This window comes from Grus americana, chromosome 6 (genome assembly GCF_028858705.1).
Source record: "Grus americana isolate bGruAme1 chromosome 6, bGruAme1.mat, whole genome shotgun sequence".
Classification (NCBI taxonomy): domain Eukaryota; kingdom Metazoa; phylum Chordata; class Aves; order Gruiformes; family Gruidae; genus Grus; species Grus americana.
This window is the reverse complement of record NC_072857.1, coordinates 38780536-38802548: the sequence shown is the minus strand read 5'-3', so window position 1 is coordinate 38802548 and position 22013 is coordinate 38780536. Positions and strand designations below refer to the sequence as shown.

Below are 22013 nucleotides of genomic sequence, written 5' to 3'. Positions count from 1 at the left end.
GAGGAAGTAAAATCACATCACTTCTGTTGGGAGAAGTTCTTGCTCTAAGTGCAGCGTTCTGCACACAATAAACTTATTAACACATGAAAGTAAAACAGCATTGGGTGACTTCTGGTTACCAAATTTAGAATCCTAGACCCAGAATTCATATTTTGCTTTGTATCTTGACATCTTAAAATTGTTCAGCTTGTAACAGGAGACAGCATGGGGAATTTTACTTCATTTGAGCTGTAGCTTAAAGCTTCTTTTTACTGCTACTGAGGCAGTGCTAAGCTTAGGAGGGGACCTGGGACAGAGAGTTATTTGGGGTAAGTGTATGCTGCTAGACTCCAAAGTCATATAATATGCGTTTTCCACACTCACTGCCTGGAAGGACAGTCGTACAGATTTTAAGGGTGTTGTATACTCATTCTGCCTACACTGAAGACACTTACGGAGAGACGATCAGAGACTGCAAGCAATTAACACAGCCATTTAGAAAAATCATTGCCCCTCAGCTAAATGCAGATTCAGATGGATTTGTTAAATCACCTCTGAAGGCGGTTTTAAGCTAACCCACATGGTTTTGAATAGTAGGGGGCTAGCAGCATGCAGCAGCTCACCTGGGGGGCACTGACACACTGACCTGGCTGCTCTCGGTCATCTGACCATTCCCAAATATCAATGCTAAGCCAAGGTTAGGTCAGGAACAATCCAGCCCCCACGAGGAACGCTCGGAGGCATCAGCATTTTCTATACTGTTATTAGTCCTGCTGAGATGAAAGCTTAATTCTTAGACTGTTGTCTTTAAGAGTGGTCTGAAATGAATTACTGTATAGCTGGGAAGAACTGGAGGGTTTATACTCTGATTTAATTTACTGCTGTGACAACAGTTGGGGTTGAAGAGGGTGGAAATGGGAGCACGACTCTCGACTGACAAGCCAAATACAGCTTTATGAGATTGTAAACATGGCCCATCATAGCAGGTTTCCCTGGCGGTGCCTCAGCAAGTGCTGTACGTTCTTAGAGGCTGTGATCAACAGTGAAATAGTTCACCGTGCTGACACTAAAACTGGTGTGTCTACACCTCAGAGACATTACGGCCTCAAAAGGAAGAGGGACAGTTCACACCTTTGCTCTTTTTCTCCCCAAGTTGACCACAGACTTGAACAGAGTTGTGTTTGCAATACCTCTCAGAGGTTATCTTTGCAGGGGCTAGAGACTTCATCTGAGAGGGCTGGAGACCTTCTTGCTCCCTTCCCTTAAATTCTGGTGTACCCATGCCTTCTCTCAAAGCAGTATAGTTTAATGATTATAAGCATACCTCACAACTGAGGCAAGCCGCTTTTTGGATGGTATAAATTGACTCAGTTTTTGGAAGCTGTAGATGATGGGAGGTTTTGGGGGGGTGGGGTGGGCGTTGGTTTTTTAGGCCAGGAAGGTTATTTGTTATTTTACTTGTCCACTCACCCACAAATGACCATATGTTGTTATTGTCTTCAAAGGCAAATTCACTGTAAATCCAAATTCATTGTAAATCCTTGCCTGAGATATGCTGTAGCAGATTATTACTCTCTTCGGTGGGGTATACTACTTTGTTGTTAGATAAACCTTTCTTCTATAGGTGTAACAGATCATTTTGGTATTCCATTTTTCTGGGGCTAGGACTTCAGGGTTTCATGTGACATGCAGCTTTTTATCTAGATCCAGCTGTAGGGAAAAAGTGTCCTCTTTCGTATTTACTGTATCTTATTTTTCTGCCTTTTCTGATCTTTCATGGCATCACAGTCTTTGAGTTGCAAAACAGCAGTCTCCGCTTTACTACTTTTCTTCTTTTCACTGTGACCTCACTTTTCTTCCCGTTTTCTCCCCAATGAAATATTGTTCAACTCTATCAGGAAGAACTTGTAATGGTTCTCTTGCTTGCAGGAAATTTTCCTGTGCATACTGCAAGTGTGGCACCTGTCCAAAACAACTTAATGGTGTTTATGAGAAGGTCATGTAAGCATAAGCTAAAATCTTTGCATGCTACATCTATCAATGCTTTACTGCTCTTTCTGATCAGCAATCTCCAAGGGACGTTGGTTATGGACCACAGTCTGTACTCTGGTTGACATTTCAGGAGGAAAGGAAGCAGCATACAGCAAGTAGAGTTAATTTCTGAGTGAGAGACTTGGTTATATATCTGCTAGTCTTACCAAACCTGTTGAAACAGCGGAGGCAGAAAGTATGACTTAGGATGTACAGGAGTCTGGGGGCTTGTTTTTGCCTCTCCTTCGATGAAGGGAGAAGCCAACACTAGTGAAATTGAAAGCAGCCATCTTCAAGCTGATCAAACAAAGCAGACTCACGTGTTTTCAGTCTGAATGTGGTGCTCACTCTCACAGAGTGTCACTGAGGTTAAGAACCGGCAGGATACAAAAGGAGACATTTATGTGGCTTACAGTAAGCCCGTGGTTGTTATAGTAAGAATTAAAAATACACAGGCATCTCAGAACAGAGGAAGATCAACCGGCTTCAGAGTTAGAGTCAACTTCTAGTTAATGGGGGTCAGGAAGAAATTCACTCAGTGGTAAATTCTGTAACTGCTTTCTCCAAGATTTCTTGCAGCTTTCTCCCTGTGTCCGGCATTGCAGTGGCTTTAGATACTGGACTACAGGTATCACAGGACAGCTGTGTCTTTGTGCTTTGATCTAGCTTCAAACACGTGTTTTGAGGGTTTTTTTGAATGTCATACAATAAGATGACCACAGTGGAGAATGTTTCTTCTTCTACTTCATTAATGCAGGGCAAGAATAAATAGAATTTGAGCATAATTTTGCATGAGGATTCAAAATGATGAATCTGATTAGCTAGTTTTAAGTACAGATGTGGCTAAAGAGGAATTAAAATTGAAAACCACGTTGGACTGGTTTGTTAATGTTTCTTTTGAGCTCTGTGTTTTATGCCCTCTCCTCCCAATGTTATCATTTATTTTGCTTTTTTGTGTCACACTCCATTTCTAAGGCTCTGACATCTTTGGAATTGGTTATAATTAAAGGAATGAATAATTCAGGTCACTGGCAATTTACAGTTTGCTCTGCTCTGCTGTCTGTGGTGGACTAACTAAATGTGGAAGATAAAAGGAGTCAAAATAAGGTTTGCATCATTCATCCAAGTAGTCCATAAAGAATAGGTATTATTTCTTGATCTATATGGCCTACACAGGACTGGCTGTGTTTGGAGGCTGGATCAGACTCTCACCAGAATCAGTTCTTTATTCAAACACAGGAACAATAAAGGTGGCAGGAGCAGGTGACAGGGACCGACGGACTTTGCCATTTTCATTTCGTTCTTCCCACCGTGCCAGAGACACCGCGTGCCCCCCGGGGCTGTCCTCCGGTCCCACTGGGGCCCCACCTGGGAAGGAGCTGCTCAATTTCACATGAGGCTGGAGCCACCCCCCGTTAAAGAGTTGTCCCATCCTGTCAGCGGCAGGACAGCTGGTCACAGACAGCAAGGCTGCCAGCCCACGGCAGAAGCACTGAAAAGAGGAGGTTTGATGGCAAGAGTCAATCTTAGGTCATGTTAGATTACAAAGGCCATTGTTACAGCACCGTTTGCTTCTTCCTTCCCTATTTTTCTCCAAACGTCTCATGTGTAACAAAGGAAGAGTTTTCTACATTGTGCTTTCTTTTGGTAAACTATAAGCATAACACAGCCAGCTGTAAGGAAACATGGTGAAGTACACGAACATCGTGTCTAATCAGAAGCATGTGAGCAGTACTGCTGAAGAGAGTAGGGATATTCACGTGCTTCACTTTAGACTTGCATTTAATTACCTTGCTAATCGGGGCTAAGTTCCAACCAAAGTGATGCACCATCTCCAAGGATAACCTGATTGTTCCATGGGTAACATAAAATTATTTCTCTCTTTATGCATCACTTTAAGTGGAATGAATTATTATAGTCAAAAATAAAATGCTGAGTGATAGCTATGTTGAAATGTACTAATGCTATTTGGAAGAGATTTGGGATTACAGTTCTGTTTCTTTCTTATGGCGGTTTATACACATTTTGTTCCAAGCAATTTTGGCAAAAGGTGATAGAATATTCTTCAGTTCTTTAATTCTTGGATAGCCAAACCAGTTGTATGTAGTGACTCCTTGAATTTATTAGCTTACACCGTTGAAGAAAAGGCTGGGTTTATGTACTGCAGTACATAAAGGCAGTGAAAAGTAACAAAGATGATGAAAAGCAACCAAAATTATTTTTCAGACTTTGTAAAATCAGCTTCAAAACTGTTAACAACTGGGTAATATTTGTGTGTGTGAACGCATATGTGCATGTATATCTTGTGTGATGTAAGTAATGATGTGAATAATGGCAAATTTATGAACTTCAAAGGAGAGCTGCGATACCCAACAAGCCCTGTGACTAGCATAATTTTACCAGCATGTGGTTCTGGTTTCACATATCTGTAATGGCATTGATTTAAAAAGGTTACAAGGATGTGGATTTGGATTCACACAGTGATGAATCAGCCAGCTTCATCTTCATTATGTATTTATTTACCCTGTGTCAATGAAAGTTGCTTTTGCCTTTTACCAAATGAAACTAAGCTATACATGTGGTTTCTCTATTTTGTTTTCTTGCCTAAATAGACACTGGGGGTGGGGTATGTCTTTTTTTTTTCTCAGTCCAAAACATTGGGGTGGGATTTTTTTTTTTTTTTTGAGGGGATGAATTACAAAGATATTATAGCCTGAATGCAAGGTGGTAGGTCAGCCCCCAGTGCTCCTGGTACTTGCTCTGTTCTGTGACTGCATGCAGTTATTTTATATATTTTTTTTTCTGCCGATTGAAGGATTTACATATTGTGGCTCTAAAAGTGTTAGGTCCCCGCCGTACCAGCCCCCTGTACCTGTTACTTAACTTTTTCGCTATGCAGCCCTGTTGTAAGGTATGTATGAGGCACCTCGGAGTGCGGGGGACGTGTTGTGCTGCCTCCTTTAATTTTGGGGGAGTACATCTAGTGGTATAAACCGGGGGAGCTTCGTTACCTTGGTGGTTCAATCCCATTTTCTACCAGTTAACATGTGTTTCCTAACTTGAAGCACGGGCGCAGCCAGGCCCAGTGGAAGGTTTGGAATCGGTCTGGAGGTCACTGCAGCTGCATGTTTCACCTGGAATTAAAAAACAAAAGCTGTTGGTGAGATTGCTGTTTTATCCATCTCAGGACAACAAAAACTTTGTGGGAAGTGAGTAAACAAGTAGAAGGAGGCTAACTTTGGACTCTGGAATGAATTTCACTCAAGTCAGCAGTTTTCTGCCCCTCCCCACCCCTTTTACAGAGAAACCTTGGAGTGATTACGTTGATTTGTTTCTCATTCATTTGCTCTTGTCCCTTAGGTGAAAAGCTCATGAGATTTGGCTATCCAGATATTCCCTTTGATATGAACCTAACCTATGAGAAGGAGGCTGAGCTGATGCAGTCTCACATGATGGACCAAGCCATCAACAATGCAATCACCTACCTTGGAGCTGAGGCACTTCACCCCCTGATGCAGCACACACCAAGCACAATTGCAGAGGTGGCCCCGGTCATCAACTCAGCTTACGCTCAGGTCTATCATCCCAACAGGATAGAAAGGCCCATTAGCAGGGAAACAGCTGACAGTCACGAGAACAACATGGATGGCCCGATCTCCCTCATCAGACCAAAGAGTCGAACCCAGGATAGAGAGGGCTCCCCCAGCAATAGCTGCCTGGATTCTACTGACTCAGAGAGCAGCCATGAAGACCGCCAGTCCTACCAAGGAAACTCTGCCTTAAATCCCAAGAGAAAGCCAAGCCCGGCTTATATGAAGGAGGACGCCAAGGCTTTGGATGCCACAAAAGCTTCTAAGGGCTCTTTAAAGGATATCTACAAGGTCATCAATGGAGAAGGGGAGCAGATTAGGGCTTTCAAGTGTGAGCACTGTCGCGTCCTTTTCCTGGACCATGTCATGTACACCATCCACATGGGCTGCCACGGCTACCGGGACCCGCTAGAGTGCAACATCTGTGGCTACCGAAGCCAGGACCGCTATGAGTTCTCATCGCACATAGTCCGAGGGGAGCACACATTCCACTAGGCCTTCTCATCCAAAGGGGACTCGTATGAAGTAGAAGAACTGCACATGAAGAAATACTGCACTTACAATCCCACTTTTCCTCAGACATTGAGACGCCTATTTTGTTGTTGTTGCTGTTGTTGTTGTTGCTGTTGTTTAATTATTATTATTAACCTTATTTTTTGTGGACCCAACCTCATTTGCTCTGCCCAGCTTAAGAATGGAAAGAAGGAAGGGAAGGGATAAAAGAGGGGTTTGTTGTTGCCGTCACTTTTTGGTGAGTGACCCGCCTCGCTTTCTGTGGGAATTGAAAGGCAGTCCCTTTCTGTCTCAGTCAGCTGTACATCGTGTCCTGTTTTGGGATATCGCTCAACCCTGCTAGGTGCTTTAAAGTCCCCATGAGATGCCACTCATTTATAATTTCAGACGAATAGGTAGAAACATTTTGGAGGAGAGCCTTTTTCAAACATGTAGATACGGTGCGGGGATTCTGTGGCTGGAGGAGAAGGGGGGAAATCTGTTCTGCAGAATGAACAATTATTTTTAAAGCAAAACTATTAGAGTTTTAGGAGCACGAATCAAAGTCGCTATTCCTTTCAAAATTACTTTCTGGGGTGAGCTGTTTTCCTGGGTTCAGTGTGTATTGCCCCTCTAGAATGTAAAAAACAAACAAACAAAAAAAAGAAATGTATGTCTTAACACTGTACCACATTACAGCAGTTTGGTTTCATAAGTCTGAGGGCCTTCTGTGGTAAGTCTGAGGCTTTGTATTTTTATTTTCCGTAACTTATGAAGCACCTTTTTTAGAATTGTTGATTTGCTGTTACTCCAGGCCTATGTGTTGACTCACCGGCTTCTCAGAGACCCTTGGGAGCCTTACTTATTTAGTTGCACCCTATGTTTTAAGAAATAGCATATAGAAATAACATTTAAACTTGCTTCTAGGACAGTAAGTGGCCTAGGAGTGGGTGAGAGAGTCTGTAGTTTACTCAAGAGGTTCTGCTGCTCTTCTGAAATAATTTTGTTTTAAAATTACGGATTTTAAAATGACAAAAGTACTAGTAGCAAAGTGTTCTTTAAATATAATTATATATCTATATATACTTATATAAATACTTTCTCATTCTATTATCACAGTGTTAACTTCTTGGCAACAGCCTAAACTAAGACTTGCAGCTGGGAAAATGCTAGGAGCCAGGTCCTCGGCCAGCATTAATCCTCTTAGCTCCATTAGATTTAGTGGAACTACCCCAACTACTTCAGCTACGTCAGGTTCCGAGTCTTGACCATTTTTTTTCTCTTGTTCACATCTTATTTGCTAATTTGCTGAACCAGCGACTTTTATATTTGTCATCAGTTCTGCTTTAATTTAAGGGTGGAAGTGTTTGCAGATTCTTCTGGATAGCCTTTGCTCTTGGAGAGCACGGAAGCCCTGCGAACGAACTGATCGCGTATGACCTTCCCTACTTCTTTAGGAAGTGATACATGGAGATGCAGGTGCTGTGCTTTGATTTGGATTTGCAGATTTCACTTTTATTCCCAATTTATTAATTTCACTCTAGGGAATACAAATGGAGAAACAAACTCCAGAGCAAGTCCTTGAACTACAGACTGGACAAGAGAAAAAAACCGGCCAATCTGTTTTGTTTCCTTTCTTTCTCTCCCAGTAAATAACAAAGCCAGCAACCACCCAGCAAGTTGCCGGTTGCATCAGTAAAAATTGGGCTTAAACCTACGTGACAGATTGCCATTGAAACCCAACTGTTTGTACCAATCACAATTGAAATGTTGTTTGGCAACAAGAGCACAGCTTGAGAATGGAAAGATCTGCATGGGTTTAACCCTCTCCGTGCACGCGGTCTCCATGCGCTTGGTGAGACCTTTTCCGAAGTTTAAAGTTACTAAAGTATAAAAGAGAGCGCAAGATCAGGCCATAATGAATTCCCATCTGCTCACTTCAGTCTGCGTACTCGATGCATGTGCCAGTTTGCTGTTCGTTTTGAGTGTACTGGGTTGTTTTTTTTTTTTTTTCTTCTTCTCTTCCTAGACCTGGAGCATTTGAAAGTAGGAGCTGAGTGGTATTGATTGAAATCTTTTTATGGTGACATTCTTGGCAGCTAGAACCTGTGTTTAGAAAGGATACAGTAGATCATGGCCAGATTACCTGATGACTACTTCCCAGCACTGAAATGCTATTAAGTAGGAGCTGGTAAAGTCTTGCAGTAGCCTATTAATTATAATACAATATGGAGAGAAATGTCATCTTTTCTAATGTGAGAGCTATCAAGGCTGGGAATATACGGGCTTTGGAGTGACAGATTTAAAGACCTATTCCCAACATTGTTCTTAATGTCGTTGGGTTTCTCCCCCTCCTTCTTTCTTTGTCCTAATGTAGAGGAAACTCAGGCAAGTGAACCGCTGCCGTCCTCCGGACCATTCTCATTTTCTTGTGCTTGGTGCAATCAAAGGAGTTTGTGCAGGAGAAAAACGGGGAGATGCTGGAGGGCATCATTTTTATTCCAGATGGCTGTTTCTCTGTAGCTATGAAGGTTGGCTTAGGAGGCGGCCGGCCATGTTCTGCGGCAGGATGTGCTTGGTAATTCAGAAAAGCGGGGTTGCTTTTACAGCATGCCACAAGAAAAAAAAAGAAAAAAAGAGAAAAAGAAAAAGAAAAAAAAGCGGTTGTGCTTTATGCTGAGGCAGGAAAGGTCTTTTAAGAAGAACCTGCAAAGGGAAAGGCGCTGGGCCTGAAGGTCACTAGGCTTGCATGGGCCTCCAGCAAGACACGTGCCAGAGAAGAGGGTTGCCGGCAATCCCTTTCTGTCTCTGGGGGCAACGCTCCGTTCTCCCCTCTGCGGCCAGTGGAAAGAACATGGCTATGGTTTCTTGGAATAGTTAGCACTAGGGAAAAAGTGTTAAAAAATTCTGCCTGTGTTTGGGAAAGCACCGGAATACGGGAAAGGCAGAGAATCTCTTGTGTATCCACAAATAAGTTGGCTGCAATTATATCTGCAGTTCGTTAGCGTGCACTTTCATTCATTGATGATTCATTGATACCTCCTGTAGTGTATATTCTGTAGATGTTTTAAAGATCAGACGGGGAAGCTCAGTGGGTTTGTAGCTGGCTTCAGTTAAGCCCAACTTCTTGTTCCAACGGTAGCGTGCGAGATCTGTACGTGAGCGCTGCCGTGTCCTGGTATCGCAGGCACGGAGACCTGGGGAGGCAGCGGGGAGACACGCTGGGTCAGTTTTCTTCCAAAACCTGCATTTTTTGGAGAGCAAGAAGCTGAGGCGTTGCATTAATTTTTATTATCAATGTCCTTTTCTGAACACTCACTGAAGTTTTTCATCCTAGAGCTAGGGAAAGGGGAAAGATTCAATTCTAGTTCAAATTTTGAACAAAATTTTGGACTAGCACTTATTTTAGCATTCACTTCCTACTGAACATTATTAGAGGGTTTTATTTTAAACAGTTTGCCCCTACATGGAAGTGTGCAAAATGGGGCCGCAGAGATTTTTTTTCTTGCTTGCTCTTTGCAGATTTCTAAGAAAAGCTCTTGAGTTTGGTCAAGTTCATTAGTCATTCACAGTGTACTAGGAATTTCAGTAGATAATCCCTGGCCTGCAGATCCATTTATTCTAGGTATTTGGTGTTGGAAATCGAACCTGGCTGATTTTTATTGGAATATCTTGAAATTCTTGGAATTGTATTTCCAGTTAAAACATGCATTTGCAAATTTAGAATTGGCTTCCTGTGAGCATTCCCCATTTTCATTAAAAAAAAAAAGCCATTTCTGCACACATCCCTGCCAGTAAACCCTTTCGCTTCTTTTTACATCACAAATGGCAAGATTCTGTCTCAATTTAGAGTATTACAAGCCTATTAATTGAAAGAGAAGTGTGACTGCTTATTCTGCTCTTGGTATGATCCATATTCTTGGAGCAAAGGGCATTATCTATATATCTGCTGTTATGGCCAATGAATTTTACAGCCACCTTTCTTTGCAATCAGTTAGGAGTGCACATCAAAATATATAGCATTTTTCAGTAAAGCCAGCTCTTTACTCAGTAACTTATGGGATTAAAACAATTTTATTCTCCTTAAAAAGTGCTTCCATCTGTGATGTGGTGTGAAAGGTGTCTAGGCATTAACCTCTATTGGTCTGTATTAGGGAAGAAGAATCTAAATTTGTTAATTGGCCTGATTTTTTTTATGGTAGTAGTTTCTACAGGGTGAGGACACAGCTCACAAAATAGCCATGTGGAACTAAAGTATATGTACTACAAGGTAAAGAAATTCTCAATTTTAAGAGTTTCTAAATTTCTTTCTGTTTACAAGGGCATTCCTAAATTGGAATTAAAATTAAAATCAACCTAAGTTAAATCAAAACTGGCCGTTAATAGGACATTGTTACTGTTGTCTAGGTCGTGAGCTGGCTCTTTCGTATTTGAAAGAAGCCAGACAACAGACACTCCTTCCTCCAGAAGGAAACTTTGGAGATAATTTAGGGAAAGGTGCTTATTTCAGCCGCAGTAATACAGTTCCTTTGCTAGATAATATTCCTTTCCTTAACTCTCGCTGTGCATTGTAATTGTAAAGAGGAGGGGGAAGGGAGGCTGCACTGATACCGGAGTCGCCTAAACTCAGTGTGGGATTTTAGGAAAAGCGTGATGAAATTGGCTTTGACGCTAGAAATTTGCATCTTAGCTTGGCTTGGTATCATTTCCAAACAAAAATGGATGGTGGTAATGGCCTGCAGTCTAGGGCAGCTGGAGATTTTGAGAAAGTATATTTATATATATATGGTACCATATAATTAGATATATGCTTTATTGTATATGTGCCTTTTTCAAATGCATTTTGGAAGCTCGTGATGTCATTCATGATATCCTACCATACCCTTTCAGAATGCACGACAAAAACCAACCCAAAGCAAGCATCCCTTCTCCTACGGCGTAGCAAGGCAGGTCCCGCTCCCCTTCGGCACCCTCCTCGGCAGCTTGGCCCGCCCAGGGGACCGTCGTAGTACTTTGCTGTGAGATTTCCTGGAGTCAGCCGGCTTTTGGGAGCGGGTAGGGCTGAGAATTACCCTGGCAAAGTGCATTCCAGCTATCCAGCCAGAGCCGGTCTCGGAGCTGGTCCCAGCCGACACAGCGTCCCCGGAGCGATGCCGAGACTCGCTGCAGAAGCCCCCAGCTGCACAGTGCCCCACAGGGCCGGGTCTCCTGTTTTCTCCCCCCTCCAGAGCTTTAAGTAAAGCACGCTGGAAAATGGACTTTGAAGTTCCCACGTAGGAACGGGAGCAGACTTTAAAGCATCTGCCACTCGCTTCAACCCAGAAAAAGAAATCCAGCAAGAACAAAAGTCCTTTGGAAATGGTTTGCAAGGTTGACTGTTGCGCTGCTGCCGCCCTAATAATTGACGTAGAGATGAGCACGCCTGTAGATGTCATCGCGGGGGTTTATTAGCTGGAACGCTTTGGTGAAAAGCGCAGTGTTTGCTTCGGTACTTTCCTGGCAGGTTGGTGACCTAGTTTCAGATCTAGTTATTTACCCTGCCCAGGTGCAGCGTGTGAGCGTGCCGGCACGGGCACGGCGTGAAGCCCAGGCACTGGCCTGAGCCCAGCGGCAGCCCCGTCCCGGCTCCCCCGCATCTCTGCTGGGGTCTGAGCCTGCGGGAGGCACAGAGAGTACGTGGGGGGAGGAGTGGGGTAGAAAAGAGGCAGAATTTGCTTCGTAGTAAATATATTCCCTTTTATCCCATTAGGAGTTGTCCTGAAGTATAGGCCAAGGAGAACATCACCGGTTTCTAGTTTAGCCTCCTCCAGCCGTGCCTGGACGCGCGCGATTTCTGTCCTTCTCCTCCACCGAGGCTCTGAAGTGGATGGAGGGCAGCCAGGAGGAGGTGGTGTGCCGACGGTTTGCCGTGCTGCACGCCGAACAGGCCAAGATAACAGTAAAACTGGTAGCCGTGTAAGTCACCTAGCTTTTCGGTTGAGCATGCAGACCTGGTCACTTCCAGCCTTTGGAAGGGTGGTTGTCAGTACGCTCACGTGGATCCTCGTTTGGGAGGATAATTGCATGCGCTCTCTCCCTCTGTAAAAACTTTTCCTTTACATACAAATCATGGGACCCAATTAATCAGTGGACAGAAATGACCATTTCAGCAAAGATTTACATTGCTGTAGTAAAACCTAATATTAGTTACAGCTACACCACCCCCCCCCAAACTGTGATGTATTTACTATAGCAGTACGTGAAGTATTTTAACAGAGTGAATGACGACGAAGTTAATCAGATCGTGTCTTGAGAGGGGCTCGTGTGATGTGTGCGCTGCTCAGAGAAAGGGAGCGGCTTGACCCAAAGCTTGGGCTGATGCCTCCTTCCCGCAGGACGTATTGATTTAGGCGACTGCACCGCAGCCCAAGAAGACGTTTGAGCACGCGATTATCCTCCTGCCATCCCTTCGATTAGGTCTGGAAGCGCGCAGGAGTGTTGCAGTTAACCGTGTGCTTGATGATGACGGTTATTTGTGAGATCAGATTTGCTAATTGGCGCAGCGCGGCACCTCCGGTTAGGTCTCGGTGGTCAGCACTCGGTGGCGGGGCTCTGCGGCGAAGACGCGTTCGCTTGCGTTTGTGTAGTAGCCTTAATCCCTCGCGCTCGGCGGTACGTGAATACCGGCAGCCTCTAGTCTGTATTTGCGATCACGGATGCGATACGGACGCCTCCCGCGAGGCATGGCGGAGAGCACGACTCCGTCATTGGCACACCGAGGCCAGTTTGCAGTAAATCGGGCCATTTAGTTTTACCTCAAGTGACATCAAGTAAGAAAAGCTTCTTGAAGGGGTAAGAGGTCACTGAATCCCCAACTATGCACTTACTGGGATTTGACATTGCTTACTGGAAATGGATGTTCGTTCCCGAACACACTGTAACAAGGGAAGGACTTTTTGGTTATTTTTGTAGTCGTTAAAGATTCCGAAACTGTGATCAATTATTTGACGAATTGTCAAGTGTCCTCAGAGCTTGAACACGTTCACTTCCTCTGCCGTGTAGCGGTCTCCTCTGGCGTTCAGTGCTTTTCTGTTTCTCTCTCCCCCTTTTCCTTCTCTGAGCTTTAAGTCTGGGCCTGCTCTTATCTCCTGTAGCTTTGGGCTGTCTGGGGGTTTGGGGCTTTGGTTTTGGGGGGGTTTTTTTGGGTTCGTTTGTGTTTTGGGGGTTTTTTTTTGTTCATTGGCTGTACAGTCTGTTTACATATTTTTGTACTCAAGTGTAGTTTTATATTAAAAACAGGAAAAAGAAAAAAAGATAGTTGATTTGAGAAAAAAAAAAAAGGTACGTACTCTTTGTAACACTTTAAAGATCTAGGGTACCTTCCGAGATGACTCCACAGTGATGTAATTATAATACTGTATATTTGCCTTCCTTTTTAGTTGGTTTTATTTTCTGGTTGTATTTTTTTTTTTTCCTAAAATGTATATCTTTTTATGAGAAACTGGAAACTTTTAATGCAAATGTTTAGAAAGATATAAAATTGTAAAAAAAAGTCATATAATTTTTTTTTTTCCTGTGGGAAGAAAATGCTTTAAAAAAAGTTTTACTACTGTTGTATTCCAGGGTGGGGGTTACCAACCCCAGATTTGCTTCTTATGCTTCATTCTTGGGTCCTGCTTTCTAAACATGCTCATTGCAGACATGGATGATTTGCTTATATTAGTTTTTTTAAAAAAAAAAAAAAATCACCAACAGAACCACCTTTTTGGGTTATTTTTCTGTTCAAGTGCAATACTTTCCCTGACGTCTTATTAAGGTACAAAGGTTTCTTTTTTCTTTCCTCAGTCCACACAAATCAGTGAAACAAAATGCTCTGTCTTAAATACATTCAAAGATAAGGGTCAAGTAACGCCGTAAATTAAGATTGTGACTGACAGAAGGTGAGAAACTGTAAGTTAAGGCTAAAGCCCATACCTGAACTCCTGCTTTTATTTGACACGGAAACACATCCAGTGCATGAATTAAGGACATACCTGTTCTTGCCTCTTCCTTCCTTTTCTTTTGTAATTGCAGCTTTCTTTTTAAGAAAAGCACTTAATATGGATGTTTATTAAAAATAACAAAACAAACAAAAACAAAAAAAGATCTTTTGGTCTGATCCAAAACCCACTCAGTGGAGACTCTTGTTGACTTTGATGATGGATTTTGGATTAGGCGTAATCTCTTAGCTAGGGCAAAACTGCCATTTACTCTAATGGGAGAGATTTGCCTGCGTAAGAATTACAGGACTCGTGTCCTTTATCTACCTGAGAGACCAGAAAAGCTTCTTTAGAGTTGTCCTTGTCTTATATAAGTTTAGATGGGACTTGTTTTACATATCATACATATTTATATATGGTGTATTTTTAATGCCTTCCCCCCCCCCCCGCCCCCAGTAGACTGAAGCCGCTGTTCTGTAAATATGTATTTAGGTACATAATAAAATAAAAAAAAATCCCGTTGAGATTTCTTTGAAAGGCAGTTACTGCGCACGCACAGTAGCCACTTTGGTCTTTTAAATTTGTATTTAAGATACTTCTTTTTAATCCTAAGAAAGGTGAGGAGACTGTATCCCGTTCTGATTGATTGCCAAAATTATTTCCCAGACTCTTTGAGTGTTTGAGTTCCAGAAGCAAAACGCATTGGGTGGGTGACTGTCGTGGTTGCCCACGGGTTCTCACGCTCCGAGGGCCAAATCCCGGTAACCCCACGTAGGCTGGTTCGGGTCCTCCCGCCAACGGGGGCTGCACCGCGGCGGTGGGGTCACAGCAAAGCGCGCACCAGTTCGTGAGTGTCGTTTCGGGCGACGGGGTCGGACCCATTTGTCACGGCACGTCCCCCGCCTCACGCGGGGTTGCGCTCTGCCCACTTTAGTGCTGTTTGCCTCCAGCAAGCCGGGTGAGTAATCTGGCAAGTGGCCGCTTTTCTCCCAGGTTACGATTTTTTTTTTTTTAGTTCGGTGACAGATGTTCTGAGCTCAAATTGAGGAATCTTTTAAATTAAAAAAAAAAATTATATTAAAAAAAAAGAAAATCAGAGTTTATTCCAAAAATCAGAGTTTATTCCAAAAACCAGTGAAGCCACTGGGAATTGCCCCATTGCTTTACGTGGTCATTGGAACAGGCTTTTACACGAGGAGTTCAGAAACGATCCCTACGACAGTGGTGCATCTGAGCAACCCCAACGTAAACCTGTATCCCCCTGCTAAAAAAGTTTTGCCGCTGTAGACTGAACTATGGGACTTGTTTGGTTTGGGGTTTTTTTTTTTCCCCTTCTTAGTATACATGCATACGTATGGTTCCACATCTGTATGCGTGTACTCTGTACATGTGTGAGTGTTGTACAGCCATGTGAGAGTGTGAGTCTGTATGTGTGTATAAATAAAAGAAGCTGCAGAAACTTTGTAATACTTTGTGAAAAGGATTATATTATAAAGGTTTGTACTGTCTTGAGTGCACAGCTACTGGAATAAATGTAGGGAATCTCAGGAACAAGCATATAATTTGTCCAAGAATTATTTCTTCTCAGAAGTGTAAGTGCAGTTTTTAATTCTGTATATTATTTAATATTTTACCAATAAAAATAAACTTCTGACATGAAAGGGTTTTCCATTCAAGCTTTCTGGAAACATTGGTGTATGCATACATTTTTCTTTCTTGCAGCAAGAAACGGCAATTTGGCACCTCAAAGGAGCCGCGTTTCTACCTGATAACAACTCCTGTTAATTAACTAGAGAGACCGAAACAACTCCCGTTAATTAACTAGAGAGACCGAACGCGTTACGAGTTGGGGTTATGAGACTGGCGAGTTGGGTACAGATCCACTTTGGTATCTCTTGAAGCTAATGACATTCTTGTCATCAGCTTCAGCGTGAGCTAGAGGAGCGTTGCCCCTGCGGTCCTACCGTGCAAAATGGTGGCATCGGTCGCCTGCCACTTGGTCTGCCGTGCTTTTGAAACGAGTTAGTGGCCCGAGGTCCAAGTTTTTCTGGAAAACACTCGGACCCCATGAATAATTCCTTTGAACCCTTCCCTCAGCATGGGATTTTGGCCGAGTTCCCCTGTGTCCTATCCAGAGGTGATCTTCCCAGCAGGGATTTATTGGGTAGTTCACATCACCTAGCTTCTCGTTTCTTTTGTAACGCAGCTACCAATCTGGTAGCGTTCGCAGTACAGGCTCTTCAGAATAAAAGGAAGATCTCACAAAGCTTTGTAAGTTGTTTGTTGGTTGGTTGAAGGATCTCTTGTAAATTCTTGGTTAAGGATTAACCAGCCTCTCCCCATAATAAAAGTGTTCATCGTTGACATGAGAATGGAAACTCCTTCAGATACCATCTGAATAAAACGTAATCTGCCTTTAAGTCATGTTTGATGTATGTTGTCTCTGAGGAATGTTTCTGTCCGATGAACAGAATTTCCCCTGTTTTTCTTTGCTCAGGATTACCAGATTACTGGGTTTGCTTCAAAAAGACCCAAGATTCAGCTAATGGGACAGTCCGATTATTTAATGCAGAGAGGAGAAATCACGTTGTGCCATTGTAAGACAGAAACGACCAGCTTGACCGACTCAAGGTCCCGTCCCGTAACTTACTGGAGATGATGGTGCTCTTTTCATTCAGATAAGGGTCTGAGAAGACGAGGGGAGAGTTCATCGGCAGAAACTAAATGACTACTAATCATTAAGGCTGCTGAGTCATTTGCAGGAGTGCGATTCTGTGCACGGCCTCATGTTATTAAGGAAGAGAGTCTTCGAAATCTCCTGGCCGTGATTCACGGCCAACGCGCTGTTTGTGCTTGTTGAAGTGTCCGGGTGAGAGTCACACCACCGTGTACCAGCAAATTTTTTCTCTAGATCACCCTGTCAGCAGCTGCAAGCAAAGGGCAGGTTGACCTCACCCATTCAACTCTGTCTGGGCAACTGGGAATCGTGTCTAATCCTTTCCCGGCATCACGCTTCTGGGAAACTCTACTGAAAATAGCTTCTTCCTTCTTTATAGCAACAGAGGCTTGAAAATTGGTCCAGTGACCGGTGTCTGTGTGTTCTGCCACCGTCGAGTCTTAATTTGGTCTATGGCAGGCAACCGATTTCAAAATATTTCATCATTTTCTGTGTTCCTGGATCAGATGATGTCATCTCAACGGGTCTTTTCCACTGCAGCATCACCCTGCGCGTGGATTGACTGGAGCCAGGTAAGTGACATAGATGTGACCTGCCCGGCCAGCGCCGTGGCGTGAAGCTGCAATTCCCCTCGTCCCCAACAGGCAGCCACAGCAAAAGTGACTTTTGAGCAGCGCGCCCTGACAAGCGCTTTACCAAACCCAATATAATTTTCCCAGTTAATAAAGATTAAGTGCTGGTTCCTGGCTTTCGCTTCTGTAGCGCTAATATTTCTATTTTTATGCAGTACTTTCAAGAAATTACTAAAGCTTCATCCGAGGGTGAATTTGTGTGTTTGAAACGTGGTGAATCCAGGTAGGTTTTTCTCCATCTCTCTGCTCGAATGTCAAATCCCAGCCCTCCAGTGAATCATTTCCCACCAAGACGCCGCAGAATATAGAACAGAACCGTGTTCATGGGAGGCAACGGTAGGCCCTCCAAAATCGCATTATGAAACTCACAATAATCGAGGGACTAAAAATAAATTCTGCTTGGATTGCAGTTTGAACACGCTTGATTTTTTTTATTTTTTTTTTCCTTTTCAGTCAATCCTAATGTAGTTAGTCCTCAATAAACCCAGCTTTACCCTTCTGCCCTTCAGTGCTTATTTTTGTCTCTTCTTGGTGCATCGTATAAGCATGTCATAATTTCCAGCATGCAATTAATCAGTGTTTATTTATTTTTTTTTGTTTTTTTCACAGCAGAGTACCTCAGGAGCCACGACGACTTCTGGATTCAATGAAATATGAGTTGAAAGGATTACTGTGTAAGTACTCGGGTCGCTTAAAATTTAAGGCTGAGAATGAAAGGTCTTTTCAAGGGAATATACTTGTGAAATAGCCTCTGTGTGTCCTGTTAATTCCCGGTACAGTGATTAGGGATGGAGTCCCAGAATATGACACTTCCCAGGGATTTTTGTCGGTGGAGAAAGTGAGCCCTTCTGATGAGACTGTATAAACGCTCCATATTATCTCATTATTTTTCATTAATCCGCGCACACCAGCCCGCCTCCACACGCTGTAATTCCGTGTTACCACCCATGTTCACATTAAAATAGGAACAGATTATTCAAGACTCCCACACAAATCATGAACCTCTATCCCTTCTGATCTGTCACGGGCCGTCCCCGGGATGGAGGAACCTCTCCCCAAGGCAAGAAGTCGTCTTTAACCCTGGCAAGCCGGCCCTGCGGAGCTAAATGCCTATTTTTATTCCTGGCAAACGTTCCTCTGGCATCCGACGTCTGAGCCCGGATGAAGCTACCCTGTCAAAACTGATTTTGAACAGAAAATTGCTTTTCAATGAACCCATTCTCTATGGAAAGTGTCTGCTTTTCATAGATTTGGGAGGATTTGGGGATTTTTTTTCTCAATAAGAAAGCCTGAAACTCTAAACCCTCCAAAGGCTTCTGGGTTATTGTGTTTGGTTTCAAGAGGAAATACTTCCCTGCCCTCAACTCCTGTTTTCGTATCAGTTCAAATAATGTCAAGACACTATTTGCTGCTCTTTCCCATTATTTTTGTTACTTTTCCTGTTTCAGGCTGCCTGTGTGTAGTTTATAGGGTGTGGTGAGGAATGTAAATTATTATTTTCATGTAGGTGTGGTAGCTATTCAGTTGTAAATCCTGTTTTCAATCCCTCTGACTATTTTATTTGTGATCTGTAATATTGATCTGTCTTCAGGGCAGAGAACGCTGCAGTCTATCAGGAGCAGGGACTTTTATTCCTTGCTAAAATAAAGCATTCAAAGCACTCCCAGAAATCTCCGAGATGGAAAAAAAAAAAAAAGAGATCTTGCTTGAAGCTTTTCTCTTTTTTTTTTTTTTTTTTTTTTTGTTTGAAATGAGTAGAGGAATTTGTTTCTGCGGTTGATTTGTTTTTATCAGTTAGTTGCAAAATCTGACCGGCCTCCCTTTTCAAATTCATCTCCTATGGTAGCCTGCCACTGGCTGTCTCTTGATAACTGACTTTAAAAAAAAAAAAAAAAAGTTTAAAGCTTTGCCTCTGAATGTGATTCGTGACGGTGAAGAAACAGGACTAATCTACAAAAGGGAGCTCTGCAGTTGCTGTCGGACTCGAGTAAACTTGTCAAGCTGTTTTCAGTTCCGCGGGAGCCGTAGCAGACGCGCCTGAAACGCAGCCGTATTTTTCACGTGAGCTGCGACGAGGCATTTTGGCAGCACGCTGTTGGCGGTACCGCGGGTGCTCTGGCTCTCCAAAACCCTTTTCGGAGCCGGTCCCGTCTTAGGCAGGACGAGCCGCTGGATGAGGCGCGGGGGGGTACGTCACCCCTAGGACCGGATCCTCAGCTGCTGCAAATCTGCGTGGCCTGAGCAGCCTTCCTGGGGCTAAGCTGATTTGCCCTGTTTCTCCGCGGGACACGAGCGCTCCTCCGAGCCCGCTGGGCTGTTGCGCGTGCTCTCACGGCTACGCTCTCGCCTGCGCGTAGCCTCTCGCGCGTACCTGTGCTGGGGATAGCCGTTGTCACCGCCAGCGTGGGTGAGCTGGGGACGGCATCTGCCTGCATTAATGCAGCTTGACTTGCAGGAGTCACTTCAGCCTGTGTCTCGACAGTTTATGGATGAATCCAGACGTCTAGGAGTATAGTCAGTGCAGATTTTTTTGGATTTATTTTTTTTTTTAAATTGTTAGCTTGAGGCGTGTAGAGTCCTTGTGCCTGAGGTCGTGGCTAGAATCCATCATTGGTCTCCATGAAAACTAAAGTCTAGGTGTCACGTGCTGCGTACCCCAAACTGACAGCCACGCTTGACCGTTTTGGCCAGCTATTCCACTACGAAAAGTGTGGAATATAGGTTGTCCTTGGCTGCCTCTGCACGTTGTTATCTATCGGACAGATGTTTCAATGGCCGACCTGAAAACAGCCCGAGTCCTACCAGCTTGAAAAGCTGCTCCTTTTCCTGAAGTGGCAGAAACGTGGGCGACGGCTGCATTTCCTGAGCAGTGAACGCACGGTTCGGATGCCTGCGGTACATACCGAGCGTTGTGCTGCTGCTGCTGCTGTGTGGCCGTGACGAGGCGTTTAAAGTGCTTTTCCTTGGGAGTTCTTTTTAAAAAATTAATTTTCAGTCAAATGTTCTCTTTACTTGCCTTCAACTTCTTCCAGTAAGAAAACAGAAGTTGTCGGTAGGCATTAGAACACGGCAAGGCTTAAATCTATCCAGGTTGATATTGATTATTTGCATTCTGTTAGTTGGTAGAAGCCCTTCAGAGCTAGGTGGTATTCTGGCACAGAGCAAAAGTAGGTCCCAGCTATCCCTAATGGCTTTATCATCTAATTACGAAAAGAAACCCAGCTGCTGCTCATTTTCAGAAGTCCAAAGATACTTTCGTAATGCTTTTCTGACTCCTTTATCTGTCAAAGCCCGGATACCAGACCCGGAGGCAGCGTTCCAGTAACTGTCCCTCTAACACCTTGCTGCTTCCTGAGACTATTGCCCGTGTCCTCGTACCCGGGTGCCTACAGAGATACAGCTCCCTGTGGCCTCCGAATGGCTTTTCAGCGTTTGTGGAGCAGCGAGCTGTGCTTACAATTGTGCGTTGCACTTTTACCCTGCGTTCAGCTGACCTCTGAGCTTTGGCTGAATCGCTGCTTTTCACAATACAATTCCTTATTCCTCCTTATAAACGTGAGCAGCTCCTTGGATGTCTGATCCGAAGCTGAGACGTACTCAAACACGTGTTGGTCAAATGAGTCCGGCTACCCAAGCGATCCGGACGGCTTTGGATAACTGACATCCTCGTCTTTATCAGGCTCTCACAGATCTGCCTCCTCTGCGAACGTTACTGGCTCTGTTTCTCTGGGTTTTTTGGTCAGATCTTTTGATAAGATATTAAATGATCTGGGTGAAAACCAGATCTACATGGGACCTTGCTAGAAACACTGCTGCTGGATGATGCCCTGTTCACGGTTCCTGTTGAAAACTCTCCGGTACATAGATGGGCCGTGATCCATTTAATATGTGAGCATTGATTTTTTTGTTTTCTCCAGAGATGGGGAAAGCGATAACGGCATCGATAGGATACCATTTTTATGCTGGTCATAGCTGCTGGAAAGGAAGTTTTTAAGATTAAGCTGGTGCGATGCACCCTGTACGAGACACTTCAACTGCTCTTAGGAGACAGCTTTAGACTTTCTGTGTTTGGTATAGACTTGGTTATAAAAGAAAACTTAAGCTCTTAAGGAAGGAATGGTTCTGAAGCTAACACCGCTAGCCAGTTCATTCAGCTTCACGTGAAATTGCCGATTTTTTAGTGACCTCTGACTCTCCTGTCCTGCCAAACTCAGGTGACCGCAACGCGTGCTTCATTTCATCGTATGGATTGCGGCAGCGCTGAGGCTTCTTTGAGACCCCGGCTGTTAACAGGGAAGCCTTTGCTGTTAGTTCAGGCTGATCTGTGCAAGCCTAAGCTAGGCTGGGTAAACCGTGGGTGACCTCTGATGCAATTTTATCTTTAGTCATTTGCCCCGTTCTCCTGCCAAGCTTACGTGCCGCCGGAATCCCTCACTGAAGTTTCTTTTTAGGGGAAAACGGTGGTGGAATAAGCCAAACGGTGATTTTTACAGCACAGCAGTTCTCCCGCTGCTGCTCTCTCGGGATGCGCTCGGCTTATCCCATTCCGCACTGGACCAGAGAGAGGGGTTAGTGCAAAGCACCGTGCATCCACCTCGGGAGCTGTTTAGGCAGGGGTATTCCACAACAGCTGTTTTGGGCTATTTCCCCACCT

The 22013-nt window shown here is 43.9% G+C and overlaps 1 protein-coding gene across 9 annotated transcripts in view; it reads left to right on the top strand.

Annotated features, from left to right (window-relative positions):
• IKZF2 (IKAROS family zinc finger 2) overlaps window positions 1-15646 on the top strand; it is a 118778-nt gene extending 103132 nt beyond the window's left edge. For all 9 annotated transcript variants that reach the window (XM_054830431.1, XM_054830435.1, XM_054830438.1 and 6 more), the window contains one exon: window positions 5371-15646. In XM_054830431.1, coding sequence (XP_054686406.1) covers window positions 5371-6095 — 725 coding nt within the window. In that variant the 3' untranslated portion in view covers window positions 6096-15646. The remainder of the gene's footprint in view (window positions 1-5370) is intronic.
• The last annotated feature ends 6367 nt before the right edge of the window (window positions 15647-22013 follow it).